Here is a 15,633-nt window from a genome sequence, read left to right as displayed (position 1 = left end):
GAATTGTAAACGATTATTTCTCTTTCAATTCAAAAACACTTCACATTACGAAAATAATTTTTATTTATTTAGTAAATTATTCATATTTTTGTTTTGTTCAAATTACGTATCCAATTCCATTTTGTTAATACGATTAAATTCATTGTATATTTATGTTAAAATATAAAATTATAATAGCCAACTAATTTACTCATAATCTCACACAGTTGGTGACCATCCAGGTATTTGGTACGCTATATGATCGAAGAAGTCATTCGAACTCATCATGTCAGTAGTCATTACCTGGAAATGTTTGTTTTGATATCCAACATCTCTCTCCTGGAGCCTTCTGAAGCAATTTAACTCCGAGTGAGTGCATCCTCCGACGAAGCAAATCAAAAAATCGCCTTCCAAATTGTTTGACACTTTTCCAATTTGCAAACATTCTTGTTGCAAAATCTCAGTTACGGCCTTATTCACAGCCGCAAACTCTCCTCCGATGATTCGTTGGACGTAACGAACCGAAAGAGGTGCATAACCGAGATAACAATATGCAGCTTGATCATTTAATTCTTCGTAATTACTTACAAAGAGCTGGAAATTCTTGACAAATGGGCTCCACTTAGGTCCGCTTTGTCCAAAAAGTCCAGCTTCTTGTAAACGAAGAAGATATGGTACCATTTGAAATCCATAATTAAACACAATGAAATTAATTAACTTAGGATAATCTTGGACTCCGCCACGTAATAAGGATTCAAGACATAACATACGGATAACACGACGGAAATCTTCTCCGTATTCAAGCATCTCTTTATAGAGACCGTTTAGATCAAAAGTGCCACTTAATGCGTCAGCTTCGGAATTCATCATACGACGGAAGAAACGGGATTGTTTCATCATGTTTAAAACTTTAGTGGTGATGTTAATATGGTCAACTAATGTTTGGTTCTCAAGCGCTGCTTGAGCAGTCTCACGAAATAGACTGACAGTTTCATCGGCATTAGATGCCTTCTTACTAAACTTCTCTGAGACTTGCGAAGTACGGCTCTCAATTTCAGCTGAAACTTCGGTATGATTCATTGATCTGATGTATCCAAATAATTTATCAATTTGAGATGAAAGGATTTGAAGTTGCTTTTTGCCAGACTCGTTTTCGACAGAGGTGACACCACAGTCTATTCCAAGAAATTCTGCAATTAATCCTTCATAATTCATTTGTGTGATTAATGGAGTAATGAGATCTGTTGACCTGTCTATCAATATCAAATGTGTTGTGTTGGTGCTGGTGGGCGTAGGAACTGTTTTAGCAATTGATGTAGATAAATTTCCAATTGCACTGATACTAGCAAAGCCAATGTAGTTACTAATAACATCAAGGGCTTTCCTAAACTCGGAGACGACTGTAAGATCATTCATTGTCCATGCCCTCATAAATGAAAATGGTGAATTTATTGTCAAAACGTCATTGTCAAGTGGAACAACATCTAATTCTAGGTTATAAATAAAGAGGTTTTCAACAGGTGTTTGGCCATTTTTTAACGCAGAGTTTTCTTCTGTTGGAAATTTTGATAGAATTGCTTCAGGTGCAAAATTGGAATCAACTAAAAAGGCAGTGACTATTTCATTGATTCTTGGTTGGAACCAAAGTTCAACCATTGGATTAGACTCTGTGTTTTCCTTGCACCACATGATATGACGAATTACTGGGATTTCAGGTGGGATAATAAAAGCATAGCATTCATCAGAATTAAAGGTAAAATCATTGTCAAAGAAATGGATTTGCTCAAAGCTTCTTTGAAGTGATTGACCATCGACAATTCTTGAAATAAAGTTTTTAAAACCTGGATAAATTACAAGGCGACGCTGCTTATGTCCTATTTTTGTCATTTTAATGAATCTTCTTTGATTAAGTTTTTCGAAGTAAGAGAAATCCATTGTTATGAATTTGACAAGGTTTGTTCAACAAAACCGCAATAACCGCATTTTGAAGAAGACAAAATGTTTTCATTATCAATACAAATGCTGTTGATATTCTTTATCATGAAACTTGTTTAAAACATTTTTCGTATCAAAATGCTGAGCTAAAATTCACATATTATTTGGAAAAAATAAAGTATTTAGTGATTGATTCCACACTGTTTAAACAGGACACCCACACAAGTACCAATCAAATAACAAAATTTTTCGAAAAAATTGATATTGCAGAAAATAGTTCTATCAAACATTCGTATGCAAAGTATGTGGAATAAAATAATAAAGAGAAAGACATCCAAAAGTTTCCTCTTAAACATTTATAAGCAACAAAAACATTAATTTTCTTTATCATTTATCATTTTTAATGATAAAATTTAGTTCTTTATTTGTTTCTAGTATGCACGAGCAACGTATGCCCAGTATTTAGCAGGCTTTCCAGTGATGATGCACTTCACTCCTTCGCCCGGTTGTTGTTCCAAAGGTCTGTATCCACGAATTTCTCCGCCGCACTTCTCATGTATTTCGTCAGCTCCATCCGCTCCGCTCTTATCCATTGTGAAATATGGAATTCTTGCGAATCCTCCTTGTTGAAGGACATCAGCAATCTCTTCGATTGAGCTGCAGTCTACAATTCGTGACTTAAGATGAGCTTGTGCACGTTCACGAAGTGCATTGTCATATTGAACCAAAGACTCCTGGCACTTTTGGACAAGTTCTGAAATTTTGACGGTTTGTTTGCCATCAATTCCGCGAATTGCAAGAACAAAGTTGCCGGCTTGAAGGTCGCGCATACCGAATTCGATACGTAATGGAACTCCTTTCATCTCGTAGTAGAAGTATTTCTCACCAGGACGCTTTTGTTGATTAAGATCGACACGTGTACGAATTCCTGCAGCAACAAGAGCTTCTTTCATTTCGTTGACTTTCTCAATCATGGCTGCTTCGGTCTTCTTGTTAAGAATTGGAACAATGATGACTTGATATGGTGCAATAATTGTTGGCAAAACAAGACCTTTGTCATCTCCATGCATTGAAAGAACAGCGGCTAATGCACGTGTGGAAACACCAATGCATGTCATATAGCTGTTGACGCCATTAGCTTTGATGTCAAATACTTTTGAAAAATGTTGTCCGAGATAATGGCAACCAATTGTTTGGAGAACACGGCCACATGGCATGACAACATCTAACACATCTGTGTACTCAGCACCTGGAAAACGATCCCAATCTGGTCTTCTCAATCTGAGACCATCAATTGATAAGCATTCGGTTAAAACATGATGAACAATATCCCAAAACTTGTCAAGGATCTCGTAGGCTTCCTCTGGAGTTGCATGTGCTGTGTGAGCTTCATTCCATGGAATCTCTCTAACACGAATTAAGGGACGGGTGTTCTTAGTTTCATAACGGTAAACATTGCATGATTGTTGGACCATAAGTGGAAGGTCTTCTTCTGTCTTAACCCATAAATGAAACATTGAATACATTGCTGTTTCAGAAGTTGGACGAAGACACATTTTATCTTCATGCCAGAAGCATTCTTTTTCAAAACCTTTAACATGTTCTGCTTCACGAGTTAAGAATGATTTTGGAATAAATGCTGGAAATTGACATTGTTTTATACCAATTTTTTTGTACTCTTCTTCGAAAAGGCTCATGATAGCTTTATGCATTGAGTAGCCATAAGGAAGGAAGATTGGCATTCCTTTAACATCCCAATGTTTTGTGTCAACAATACCAGCTGTTGCCATGAGCTCTTCATACCATTCAGAGAAGTTTGACTTGCTTGCACTGAATGTCAAATCGGCACTTTGAGAAGCTTGTTTTTTCCCAGATTTAGACATCTAAAATATGATTCACCAAATAAGGCCGAGCACAACGGTTATGGTCTGAATTTCAAAAAAACAACCGTTACGGGGCAAACATACCCCTCAAAAAAGACCTCACAAACAGAAGTGACCACTTTTGATTGAAATAAGCGACACTTTTATCTTCGAAATTGAATGAATGACACGAATATTTCAGAGAATATAAATGGCATTTTCACTACGATAAAGCATATGTCATGTGATCTGAAAAAGATTTTTGACCGTTAAGCTGCTAATTAGAAAAATACGTTTTCAATCACACCGAAAATAAGAAAACGTGAATTTCATTAAAAAGCCTTCATCATGTTCACTCTTAAAAAGCTACATAAAGCTCAATGTCAAAATAAGGAATTGTTGTATTCAATCGAACAATTAATGAATTCTATTGAAAGTATTATTCAATCAAATGAAAGTTTGCAAAGAGAAATCATTGAAAAGCGTGATTACTTAGATTCAATTCAAAAGGATTTAATAAATTTTGAGAAATTAAAAATGGATGCAATAAAAGAAAAACAAGCAGCTACTAAAAGACTCCAAAAATATTCAGGAAGCTTATTAAAGAAAACACGTGGAGTAGCTCTCAAAAGAATCCAATCTGAAATTGAAAAGCTCCAAATTAATCTTGAAGATATAAAGTCTTATTCGTCGACTTATAAAGAAAAATTAAATTCGGAAGAAGAGATAATAAGTCAAATTACTATGTTAAACTCTCTTAAAAATGAACTTGTTAATATGAATAAAGAGTTAAAGAAAGAAGCCATCAAATATCTTCAAGAGATGGATTTTTCTAAATACAAAATTCCGCCACATATTCAAGAACAAATTGCTTCATTACAAAGCAAAATGGCGAAAATTGTTCTGATTAAATCTCAATTCAATAATTCTGTTGATGACGATCAATTTTTCAATGAATTAAACGGTCAACTTCAATCAGCACTTCCAATCTTTTCAAATCTTGAAGAAATTTTTCAAGATTATGCTCTATCAGCATTCCCATCAACTTTAACTTTTGGGTCGAGCGTATTGTCAGCCATTTCTTTAAGTTCATTTTGTGAAAGAAATTCTATTGAATTCTCAGAAAAATATTCATTAAATTCTTCAAACTTAAGCTCAACTCCCAATGGAATTTTTGCAGATTCAACTGGTAAATTATCTGATTTTCCTACAGAGAAAACAAGAAGTTTAACAGACCGATCAGAAAGCATTCAAAAAGTGAAGGAAAGTGACAATCAAAATAAACAAGAAAAGGAAAAAGATTTAAACATTTTGCAAACAAGGAAAAATACCTTTTCTAAAGGCAAAAAGGATTTTTTAGATTTATCCAATAATAATAATAATGAAACAGAAAACCAAAAATCTATAACAAAAGAAACAAATTCTAAATTGGAGCAAAATGAAAAACGAAAAAATAATGAAAACATAACTTACAAAGAGAAAGAAAGTCGACAATATAATTATAATAATATTTCTTCAAAAAATAAAAATAATGAAAAACTTCATCAAGTGAATAATGGAGAAAATGGAAAAGATGAATCAGAAAATGAATATCAGACAAATAATAACGAGAACAGAAGCATGAAATATGAAATAAGAGAAAATTCACCAAATAAAGCGACGCGTAATAACAAAGAAACAAATAAATCCGAAAGTGAACAATTTAATCAGAAAAATGAAACAAAATATAAAAATGATGAGTATCAAAGTCATCGCAATAATTCCAATGCATCAGAAAGTGAAGAATATCAAAAAAGTAGTGAAGAGCCAAGCAGAAGAAGCGGATATAGCACGAAATCAAAAGGCGGAAAATACCGAAATAACAGACAAAAAGCAGAAAAAAACGAAAAAACACTATCTAAAAAGAAAAGCAAACCAAAATGCAAAAGCGATTATTCGAATGAATCAGAAAATGAAGAAAAATTAGAAGGAAGTGAAGAGGTATTAAATAATAAAAGTCATGTAAGAAGCAGAAGCATTGACGAAAATGAATCAGAAAGAAGCGAGTTAATACTTTCTAATTGTACAAAACCCCAAAGAAAGCAAAATAAATCCAAAGGCATAAATTTAGAAGAAAGTGAACCAGAGAGCGAAGAACAGCAAATTGGTGATGAAAAAGCAAAGAGAAGAAGCGAAGTAATATCGTCTTGTAGCAAAAAGCGCCAAAGAAAGCAAAGCAAATTCAAAAACATAAGTTTAGAAGAGAATGAATCAGAGAGCGAAGAATACCAAAGCGATGATGAAAAATCAATGCATAATGAACACACTAATAAATCAGAAAGGAGAAAACATCACAAAACGAAAAATGAAGCAAAAATCGTAAGCAAAGAAGAAGATGAATGGGAGAGCGAAGAATACCAAAGTGATGATAAATCAGAAAGGAGAAAACATCACAAAACGAAAAATAAAGCAAAAAACGTAAGCAAAGAAGAAGATGAATCAGAGAGCGAAGAACAACAAAAACAAAAAAGAAGAAGTGAAGTAGTATCATCCAAAGGCAAAAAGCATAAAAGAAGAGAAAACGAAGAAGAAAGCGATTCAGAGAACGACGAACAACAAAAAACGAAAAACAAATCCAAAAGCATCAAAGAATATGAATCAGATATTGAAGAGCGTCAAATCAATAGCCGAAAACCAAAAAGAAGAAGCGAAGCAACTTTATATAACAGTAGAAAACGCCATAGAAAGGAAAGCGAAGAAGAAAGTGAATCAGAGAGCGAAGAATACCAAAGTTATGGTGAAAAATCAATACATAATGAATACACTGATAAATCAGAAAAGCGAAAACATCGCAAAACAAAAAACAAAGTAAAAATCGTAAGCAAAGAAGAAGAATCAGATATTGAAGAGCGTCAAAGCAATAGCCGAAAACCAAAACGAAGAAGTGAAGCAATAATATATAATAATAGAAAACCCCATAGAAATGAAAACGAAGAAGAAAGTGAATCAGAGAGCGAAGAACAACAAATAATGAAAAACAAATCCAAAAGCATCAAAGAAGAAGAATCAGAGAGTGAAGAACTCAAAAGTAATAGCCGAAAACCAAAAAGAATAAGCGAAGCAATTTTATATAATAATAGAAAACCCCATAGAAATGAGAACGAAGAATACCAAAGTTATGGCGAAAAATCAATAAGCAGCGAACGCGCAGATAACTCAGAAAGAAAAAAGCGCAAAGAAAATGAAAAACGTAAAAGCAAATCGAAAAAATTATATTCCAAAAATTCTGATTCAGTGACAATTGGAACCTCAAATAGTTCCAAAACAATCTCTTTCAAATTAGATGTTTCCGATCAAGGTGACAACAATGCTGAACTTGATAAACTCGTCAACATCATCCGCAAACATTCGAAAGAAGAATTCTTCAGCAAAACGACCGTTAGCGCACGGAAACCGTTAAAATTAACGATAGATGACAAAACCGACAGTGACACTTTTATAAGACCTATACTTACACATGCAAAATCTTCAGTTGATTTCAAACCCAAAATAGCAAATATAATCAAACCAACAACAAGTTCTATTTTACCTTCATTAAATGATAAAAAAACTAATAATGATCAACAAGATTTATCAACGGAACCAATTACAAGTTTTTATAAGACCGAATTTACCAAAAACTTATACATTAATGTTGAAACGCTTGGGAAAAAGCAACAAAAAGACTTAAATGTCAATTCACTAAAGCAATTCAAAGAATCTGAAATTGAACAAATGATTAAAGAAGCGAAGAAAAAACTCAAGAAAATCAACAACGAGATACAATTTCTTGGAAATCGCATTAAAATGACTCGAAAAAACCAAAAGCAACAAAATTTCATTTCGTTTGATTTTGTTGAATCATTTTATGTATCACTTTCGACCACAAAACAAAAATCGTTTAATAAAAGAACAATTCCAATACAAACAAAACTTACGAATGCGAATGTAAACGAAATAACAAATAAAATCAAAAACAACAGTAAAAACAATTCTTTATATTATAAAAAGAAAAAAGAAAAAAATTTAATTGAACTTAAATTAAATCAAATTCGCGATTCATTAAATATATATCAAGAAACAAATAAAAACTTAAAAAACGCAATCGAACGACTTGAGAAAATTACTTTAATTAATGGTTCAACGAAAATCGAAAGACAACGAAAAAGATTCGAAATCGCATTACGCGAAAGCGCTGAAACGAATTTGAATTTGGACGCAAAAATATCCGAAAAATTAAACGAAATTGAAAAACTTAAAAATGATATAAATGAACAAAGAGAAATCCATAAAATTTTAAAAATAAAAATCGAAAAAGGAAGAAACGGAAACAATACAAATTTACAAGAAATCAAATTATTATTACGAAAAAATATTCAAGAAGAAAATGAAATGATTGAAAATAAGAAAAAATTGGCATTTGAAGAAATGGTGTTAAGTGATAGAATTGGATATTTGAAAGAAATAATTTCCAAAAAAGAAAAATTAAAAAACAAAATTTCGGTTCTCAAAAAGAGAATTATTTCATTGAAAAATTCTGTGGAAACCGATTCCGAACACATCACATCACAAAAAGAATTCGATAACATTCAAAACATGATTTCGCAATACACACGCGATTCGGACCAATTAAAACAAGACAAAATGGTGACGATGGTGAAAATACAAAAAGAAATAAAGAAGTTGAAAAAAATTGGAATTGATATCACATGACAAAACATTTGTCTTGAATTGCATTACATCGAGTGCATTTGGATGAAGCCAATGCGGCTGTTTATAAATGTTTAAAATTATCTTTAAATATTTTCTATCAATTTATTTTATATTAAATTTTCAAATTCTGGATGCAATTTTTTTTCTGGTTCAAATATATTTATAAGTATTTTATTTTGGAATTAGGCTTAGAGTTAAAAGGTGTTCAATTCAAGCTTTTCATCACATGATCGTTCTCAACAGAAATTTCAATATATTCAAAAATTGGGACGCCCCGAAGCAGCCGTTTATGATATTTTAATAATTTTTTTTTCCCACAATGAAACATATAAAGACAATGTACACGTAACAAAAAAACATAAGGCAATGCGATTTACTGTTCTTCCTTCTTCATCCTGCAGCCAGCATTGTAAACGAAAATGTTCTTTTCTTGTGCAGCCTTTTCGATCTGACGACGAAGCTTTCCTCCAACAGCGTGGTGAATAACTGCGCAATACTTTGTGTTATTGGTGAATAATGGTTCAAGTTCTTTAACGTTGTGTACAATAACTGGTCTGAAACCATTTGGAAGCATGTACTTTGTTTCTTTATCACTTCCATAACCACATTTTGGATGTGCAGGTGTTCCACGTTGGTTCTTACGGAATCTTGAATCAATACCACGGGTAAGACGCCAGCTTGACTTAACGCGGACGAAAAGGTCTGATTGGATACGGTTGAACCTTGTCTTCTTCTTCTTAATGATTGGCTTGTGTTCAGCTGCGACTACTGTAGACATTGGAAAGGTCGACCAAACCGTTAAATTAATTGAATGCTTAATTCGATAAACGGTCCCTCAATGTAAACCAAGCAAAAGTCGATTTTTTTCAAAAAGAAAAAAAAAATAATAATATTTTTCAAAAAATTTTAATAATAATGACGAGACGTCTATTTACTCATTTTTCTTTTGAAGCTTGTATTTTATTTTGAATCAATTGAACAATTTTTTTACTAAATGAAGCTCTTTTAAGTGCCATCAAAAATAATATGTAAATTTTGCAAATATTATTTAAAAACATTAAATTTAACAAATAAATACTAAGGTTAACATCAAATCCTTCATGATCGAGAAGTAATTTAACTATATCTACGTTTTCATTATCATAAGAAGCTAGCATAAGTAATGATTCGAATAATTTGTATAATTTCCAAATATTCGTTTGATATTCCATATTATTGATATTAATATGAAGCGAAATGAATAAATATCATGCACATTAACATTAATTCCCTTCTGTTTAAGAAGCAATTTCATTATTTCAATATTATTAAGAGCAAAATGAAGTGCTGTTTGAAATAATAAAAAGAATTTCCATATATTATTTTGAAACATAAAATTATTTAAACAAACTTTAGTAAAACATTAAAAATATTACACATATTTACATCAATATTTTCTTGTTCTAGTAATATTTTTACTATATTAATATGATTATTTTCAACTGCAATCATAAGTAATGTCTCAAACAATTAAAATAATTTCCAAATTTTATTTTAAAATATTTAATTTTTTTAAGAAACATCATTTAAAATAAATAAAAATCACATGCATTAACATCAAATCCTTCTTGTTCAAGAAATAATTTCAGTATTTCACTATGTCCATTTCGAATTGCAAAAATACTTGCAGTATCAAATAATTTGATTCATTTCCAAACATTATTTGAAAACAAAAAATCATTATTTTGAAATATTGATTTATTAAAATAAATTCTAAATAAAGCAAATAAATATTTTTAGCATTAATATCAATTCCTTTTTGTTCAAGAAGTAATTTAACTATTTCGGTCTGACCATTTGCAGATGCTCTAATAAGTGCTGTATTAAATAATTTAAATAATTTCCAAATATTATTTTGAAATCCAAAATTCTTAAAATATATTCTATATAAAACATATGAATATCTTTAGCATTAATATCAATTCCTTTTTGTTCAAGAAGTAATTTAACTATTTCTGTATAACCTTTTTCAGATGCTTTCATAAGTGCTGTATTAAATAATTTAAATAATTTCCAAATATTATTTTGAAATCCCAAAATATTAAAATAAATATCAAATAAAACAAATAAATATCTTTAGCATTTACATCAATTCCTTCTTTTGTTAAAACATATTGAACAACTTCAATATTTCTAGATTCACATGAAAAAACTAAAATATCTTTCGAAGGTTGATTATCTTCTAAAAAATATTTAATGAGATAAAGATTTCCAATTTTTGCTGATTCATTAATAATATCAGAAGTAATTTGCATTCCTTCATCTTGTAAAAATGTAAATATTTCATAGTTATGATATAAAACACATTTCTTTCCAAGTTCTTCTAATTTTGGAATATCTTCAATTTTATTTTCATAAACATATTTAAAGATATCATTTCGATGAAATTCAATTGCAATTTCATATGAATCCTTAAAAACAGAATGATTTTGTTCACATAAATGAATAATTTCTTCATTTCCACCTGCGATTGCATATTTACCTGTATTATTTACATTTGCACCATTCATAAGTAAATATTTAAAACATTTAACAGATCCAAAAAATGCTGCATAATCAATTAATGTAATTTTATTATTCACAACAAAAGAATTTATTTCATAAAGTGATAATTCAATTATTTTATTAAGATCGAAATTATTTTGTGTTGATATTTCTTGAAGTATTTGAATATTATCATTTCTAATAGCTTTTGTAATATTTGATGTGTTGCCTCTTTCTTGAATTAATTGTTTATGAAGTTTCCAATCATCTTTTGAAAGCTCATCAATGTTTTCGAAGAATTTCTTTACGATTTGATAACGAGCTAAATTATTAAGATCTTTTTTAGACATATGATGAGCAAAATAAGGATCTTTCTTATTCTTTAAGACGCTTGAATCAATTAAATTTTGTAAAACGAGAGTCTCAAGAAGATAATATGATTCTTGTGAATTTTTATGAAGCAGAAATTGTGTGAAAACATCCAAAATTTTGGAAGAACTTTTATTTGTTTCTTCTAATGTTTCAATTTCTTTAATAATATTTAAATATGTATCAAAATCATCTTTTTGCTTTACAAATGATAAATATATCATTTGACTAATGATTAGATTAAAAGAATAGGGATAATTTTTATCATAAATTCCAATTATCGCTTGTATTGATTGAGTAATTTTCTCGCTATCTAACTCAAAAATTATTTTTTCAGCAAATTGGAGAGCTTTCCATTCATTCATTGCTTGAGTTTTATTTTGAATAGGATATGTAAAAGTGCAAACAGAAACAAAAAGTTAAACAAAGAAGTTTCATTCTAATTAGAATGTTGCGTTTTTAAGCTGTCCAAAATTAATGATTTGTTTGTATTAGCAAATCATTCAATTTGTCAATTTCGCAATTTCTCATGAAAATATTTTTATTGATCCATTTTCAAGTCCGCATTGTAATCTCCCTGATGCAGGATTCCATTGTAGCCATGTTACAGTATGTCCTCTTACATTCTCTTTCAATTTCTCAATAACTGTACCTTGCTTAACATCCCAAATTTCGACTCCCATGCGATCAGTTCCAACAGCAACATACTTAGAATCAGGCGAAAAACACATTCCAACTTTGACTGTTTTTGATCCACTGACAAATGTTCTTTCACATCTTGCAGATCTCAAATCCCATAACTTTACTGTGTTATCAAATGCGCCTGTGATTGCTAGGTCTGGCGTTGATGATGTTCGCGGAGTATAAATCCCTCCATAATTTCCAATTATTGTATGAACAGGTCGTTCATGTTGTGATTGAATGTCAAGAACCTTTTGCCCAGTATAAAAATCAATTGCGTTAATTAATTTTTCACTATTAACAACCAAAACAATTGGTGACGAAGGTAAATTAGATGCAGACATAGAAACTATTTTACCAGAAGAAATATTGGTAGAATGGACATTCTTATAAGTTCCAGTTTGGTGCATTTCTGAAATTGCTTTTGCATTACTTGATAAAGAAGGAAGATGATAACCATATAATGCAACCGTTTTGCCATACGATAGAACGATAAACTTATCGTTCCAAAAAAACGATGAAAAAGTGACATCATCGGTGAATGGGGTGCCCCGCGTTTCGCTCTTAGTTTTGTTGATGGTAAGAAGTGGATCTGGCCTATCAATATCCCATATCTTAACAGTCCTATCAAGCGACGAGCTTAGGAATCCATGTTTTGTATTCCATGAAAGAGATGTAACAAGTTGTGAATGGCCAATATATGCTGGTGTTGATTTTGATTTTACAAACACAATTGTTCCATTATTGTCTGCACAAATAAGTCGTTTCCCATCTGCAGAAAGTGCAGCTGTATAAATTGGTACTTCAAATGGAGTAAATGTGTTTGACATATTCATGTGTGGACTAAATTTTGTAACCAATGGTTGAGGATTAACATTTTTCTTGATGACTGGTTTCTTGATAACCTTTTTGTTGGTAAAGCGGGATGATGGCGGTTTTTTGGCATAACCGCTGCTTTTAACGTTCTTGTGTAATGTTGCAATTGGCGTTGTTTGCTTAGTTTTAAGCTGAATACTGGTCATTAAAATGGAATTTTCGGGCGGAGGATCTTCAGGAAATAGTTTTAAACCAATTTCAGGTATGAAACCAATCGAAATTCTTTGAATTGTAATTTTCGTGGAAAAAGATGACTTGGATGCAACTACTAACCCATGGAAAGATATCTCAGTGATTTCTTCGTCAAAAGTTGTAACTACAAATTTCTCAAATGTGGCGATATTTAATGCAATGATCGAATTAGAAGTAGCACATAAAAGATATTCACGGCTACCAACTGATGCAGAATCAGCAGAAATGATTGAGGGAGGAAGTACACCTGCTGTTGATGGTTTTGGCTGTTTGATTGGTTTAACTTTTGAAATTATTATGCTTTGTTCTTCCTCTTCTTCGAAATCTTCCAATTCAATTTTTGAAACGTTGATCATTTTGACAAACGAAACTGATGGTTTCCCATTTATTATTGGTGAAGGATCATAAAGTCGAACATAGCCATCTTCAAAAGTTAAAGCGAAGTAATGCGTTGAAGAAAATACTGAAACTGCTTTAATTGAAAATGAAGATTCATATGGTGATTCATAACATATACATCTTTTGTTTAAGTCCCAAACTATAAATCTGCTATCTTCACCACAGGTAACTAGCATGTGCTCATATCCTGGGTATGTTAAAAATGAACATTTTACAACTCTTTCATCATGACCTTGTAATAAGGCAACAAGAGAAGAATCCAGTTTTCTTGTAAGATCGTAAACTAAAACTATGTTATCCACAGAAATTGACAAATGTGATTTTGAAGCTGAATATGAAAATGAAGTTGGTATTGAATTTTCATAGCCAATAGGAAATAAATATGATGTTAGGTTACTTTTGTTGTCCATGACATAAGTTGCACCATCGGTCCCGAGTGTAAGGTTTTGTGAACTTTGAATTAATTTGATAGATTTATTAAGATTAAATGTTTGTTTGAGGTTAGACTCAACATCTATTACCTGGAAATTATTATTGCTCGTGAGAGCAAGGGTCCCTTCATCGTCAAGAACTGAGAAATGTTCTGCATTTACTTGCAGACACCTTTTCATTAACGTTCTACTTTTTGTATTTTGTTTTAAATGTTTACAAAAAGTGAAAACTTGACAAGTCAATACAGTTATAACTTGGGTTAATTTCTTTGAAGAATTGGAGCACGTTGGAATTAGATTATTTCTAAGAAAATATTTAACGAGACATAAATTTCCATTTCTTGTTGAATCATTAACATTAATTCCTTCTTCTTCAAAATATTTTATAATTCCAATGCTAAAACAAAAACACAAATCATTAACATTGTTTCCTAACATTTTATTGTTTTTTGAATTTGGTTGTGTTTTTTCTAATTTATTTTCATAAATATATTTAAAAATATCATTTTGATAAAACTTTATTGCTGTTTCATATGATTTTTCAAATGAAGAATGATTTTGTTCACATAAATGAACTATTTCTTCATTTTCACATGCAATTTCATGTTTACCTGCGTTATCAACATTAGAACTATTCATAAGTAAATATTTAAAACATTAAAACTGATGAAAAAAATGTTGTATAACCAATTCATGATACATTTTCTTTATTAATAAATGAATATCTTTCATAAAGTGATGGTTTAATTATTTGATTAAAATTAAAATTTTTTTGTGATGCTATTTCTTGAAGTTTTCCTATTTCATCATTTCGAATTATTTTTGTACTTTCATTTGGATTAGCTTCATCTTTAATTAATAGTTTAAGAAGTTCCCAATCATTCTTTCTGAGCTCCTCATAATTTTAAAAAAAAGATTTTTCGAATGCATCATTATATGCATATTTGTTTTCTTTTTCTGATTTGTAATGCGAAAAATATTCTGAATAAATATTTCTAGTAATGTTTTTATCAATTAAGTTTTGTTCTATCATTTTCTCTAATAAATAATATGTTTCTTGTGTGTTGATTTCAGATATATATGTTTGATAAAAATTGATAATAGTTCAACAGTATTATGATTAGATTTACAAATATCTAATATTGAAAATTATATTCGTTCAATAAATTTTTCTTCTTGAAAATCTTCAGCAAATGGATCTTCTTCAATATTTATGTTACTTATTCCTGTAGTAAATGTATTAGTCGTTTCGTTTTCATTTTGTTCTGATTTATCATTTTCATAAATTTCTTCTTTTTTATTTCGAATATGTTTCAAAAATATTATTAATAATATGATAATGACTATTACTATAACGATTACACAAACAGAAATGATGATAATCGTCGTTTTATTATCGTTATTTTGATTATCATTAACATTAGGGTAAAACATTGTAAAGAAATTGGAATAATAATTATAATAAGTCGAATATATAACAATCGTATAATTGTAATAAATAAATTCTGTTTCAATATATGAAAATGTCGAATGATTTATATATAATGAAAATGTTTTCGTTTTTGTTTCATAAATAGTTAATGAATGTGTAATTGATAATGTAACTGTTAATGTATATGAAAATGATAATGAAAATGAAATATCACTTTGTAATG

At 30.3% G+C, this 15,633-nt stretch overlaps 4 protein-coding genes across 4 annotated transcripts; all 4 read right to left on the bottom strand.

The window, feature by feature from the left end:
• Positions 1–198: 198 nt before the first annotated feature.
• Positions 199–1,914, bottom strand: GO595_007353 (Sec1 family protein; the record flags this gene model as incomplete). The annotated part of the gene is made up of 1 exon (XM_067920808.1): positions 199–1,914. The coding sequence occupies one exon, from the start codon at positions 1,912–1,914 to the stop codon at positions 199–201; it is 1,716 nt and encodes a 571-aa protein (XP_067772872.1).
• Positions 1,915–2,345: 431 nt separating this feature from the next.
• Positions 2,346–3,797, bottom strand: GO595_007352 (prolyl-tRNA synthetase; the record flags this gene model as incomplete). Its single annotated transcript, XM_067920807.1, has 1 exon — positions 2,346–3,797. One exon carries the CDS (start codon positions 3,795–3,797, stop codon positions 2,346–2,348), a length of 1,452 nt encoding a protein of 483 aa, XP_067772871.1.
• Positions 3,798–8,880: 5,083 nt separating this feature from the next.
• GO595_007351 (ribosomal protein L32) lies at positions 8,881–9,285 on the bottom strand (the record flags this gene model as incomplete). The annotated part of the gene is made up of 1 exon (XM_067920806.1): positions 8,881–9,285. The coding sequence occupies one exon, from the start codon at positions 9,283–9,285 to the stop codon at positions 8,881–8,883; it is 405 nt and encodes a 134-aa protein (XP_067772870.1).
• A 2,641-nt stretch (positions 9,286–11,926) lies between these two features.
• GO595_007350 (WD repeat-containing protein 27) lies at positions 11,927–14,158 on the bottom strand (the record flags this gene model as incomplete). The annotated part of the gene is made up of 1 exon (XM_067920804.1): positions 11,927–14,158. The coding sequence occupies one exon, from the start codon at positions 14,156–14,158 to the stop codon at positions 11,927–11,929; it is 2,232 nt and encodes a 743-aa protein (XP_067772869.1).
• Between the last annotated feature and the right edge of the window lie 1,475 nt (positions 14,159–15,633).

The sequence above is a fragment of the Histomonas meleagridis genome (genome assembly GCF_020186115.1).
Source record: "Histomonas meleagridis strain 2922-C6/04-10x chromosome Unknown contig_51, whole genome shotgun sequence".
Taxonomy (NCBI): Eukaryota; Parabasalia; order Tritrichomonadida; family Dientamoebidae; genus Histomonas; species Histomonas meleagridis.
Note: the sequence above shows the minus strand (reverse complement) of the source record. Positions and strands in the feature narration are given on the sequence as shown.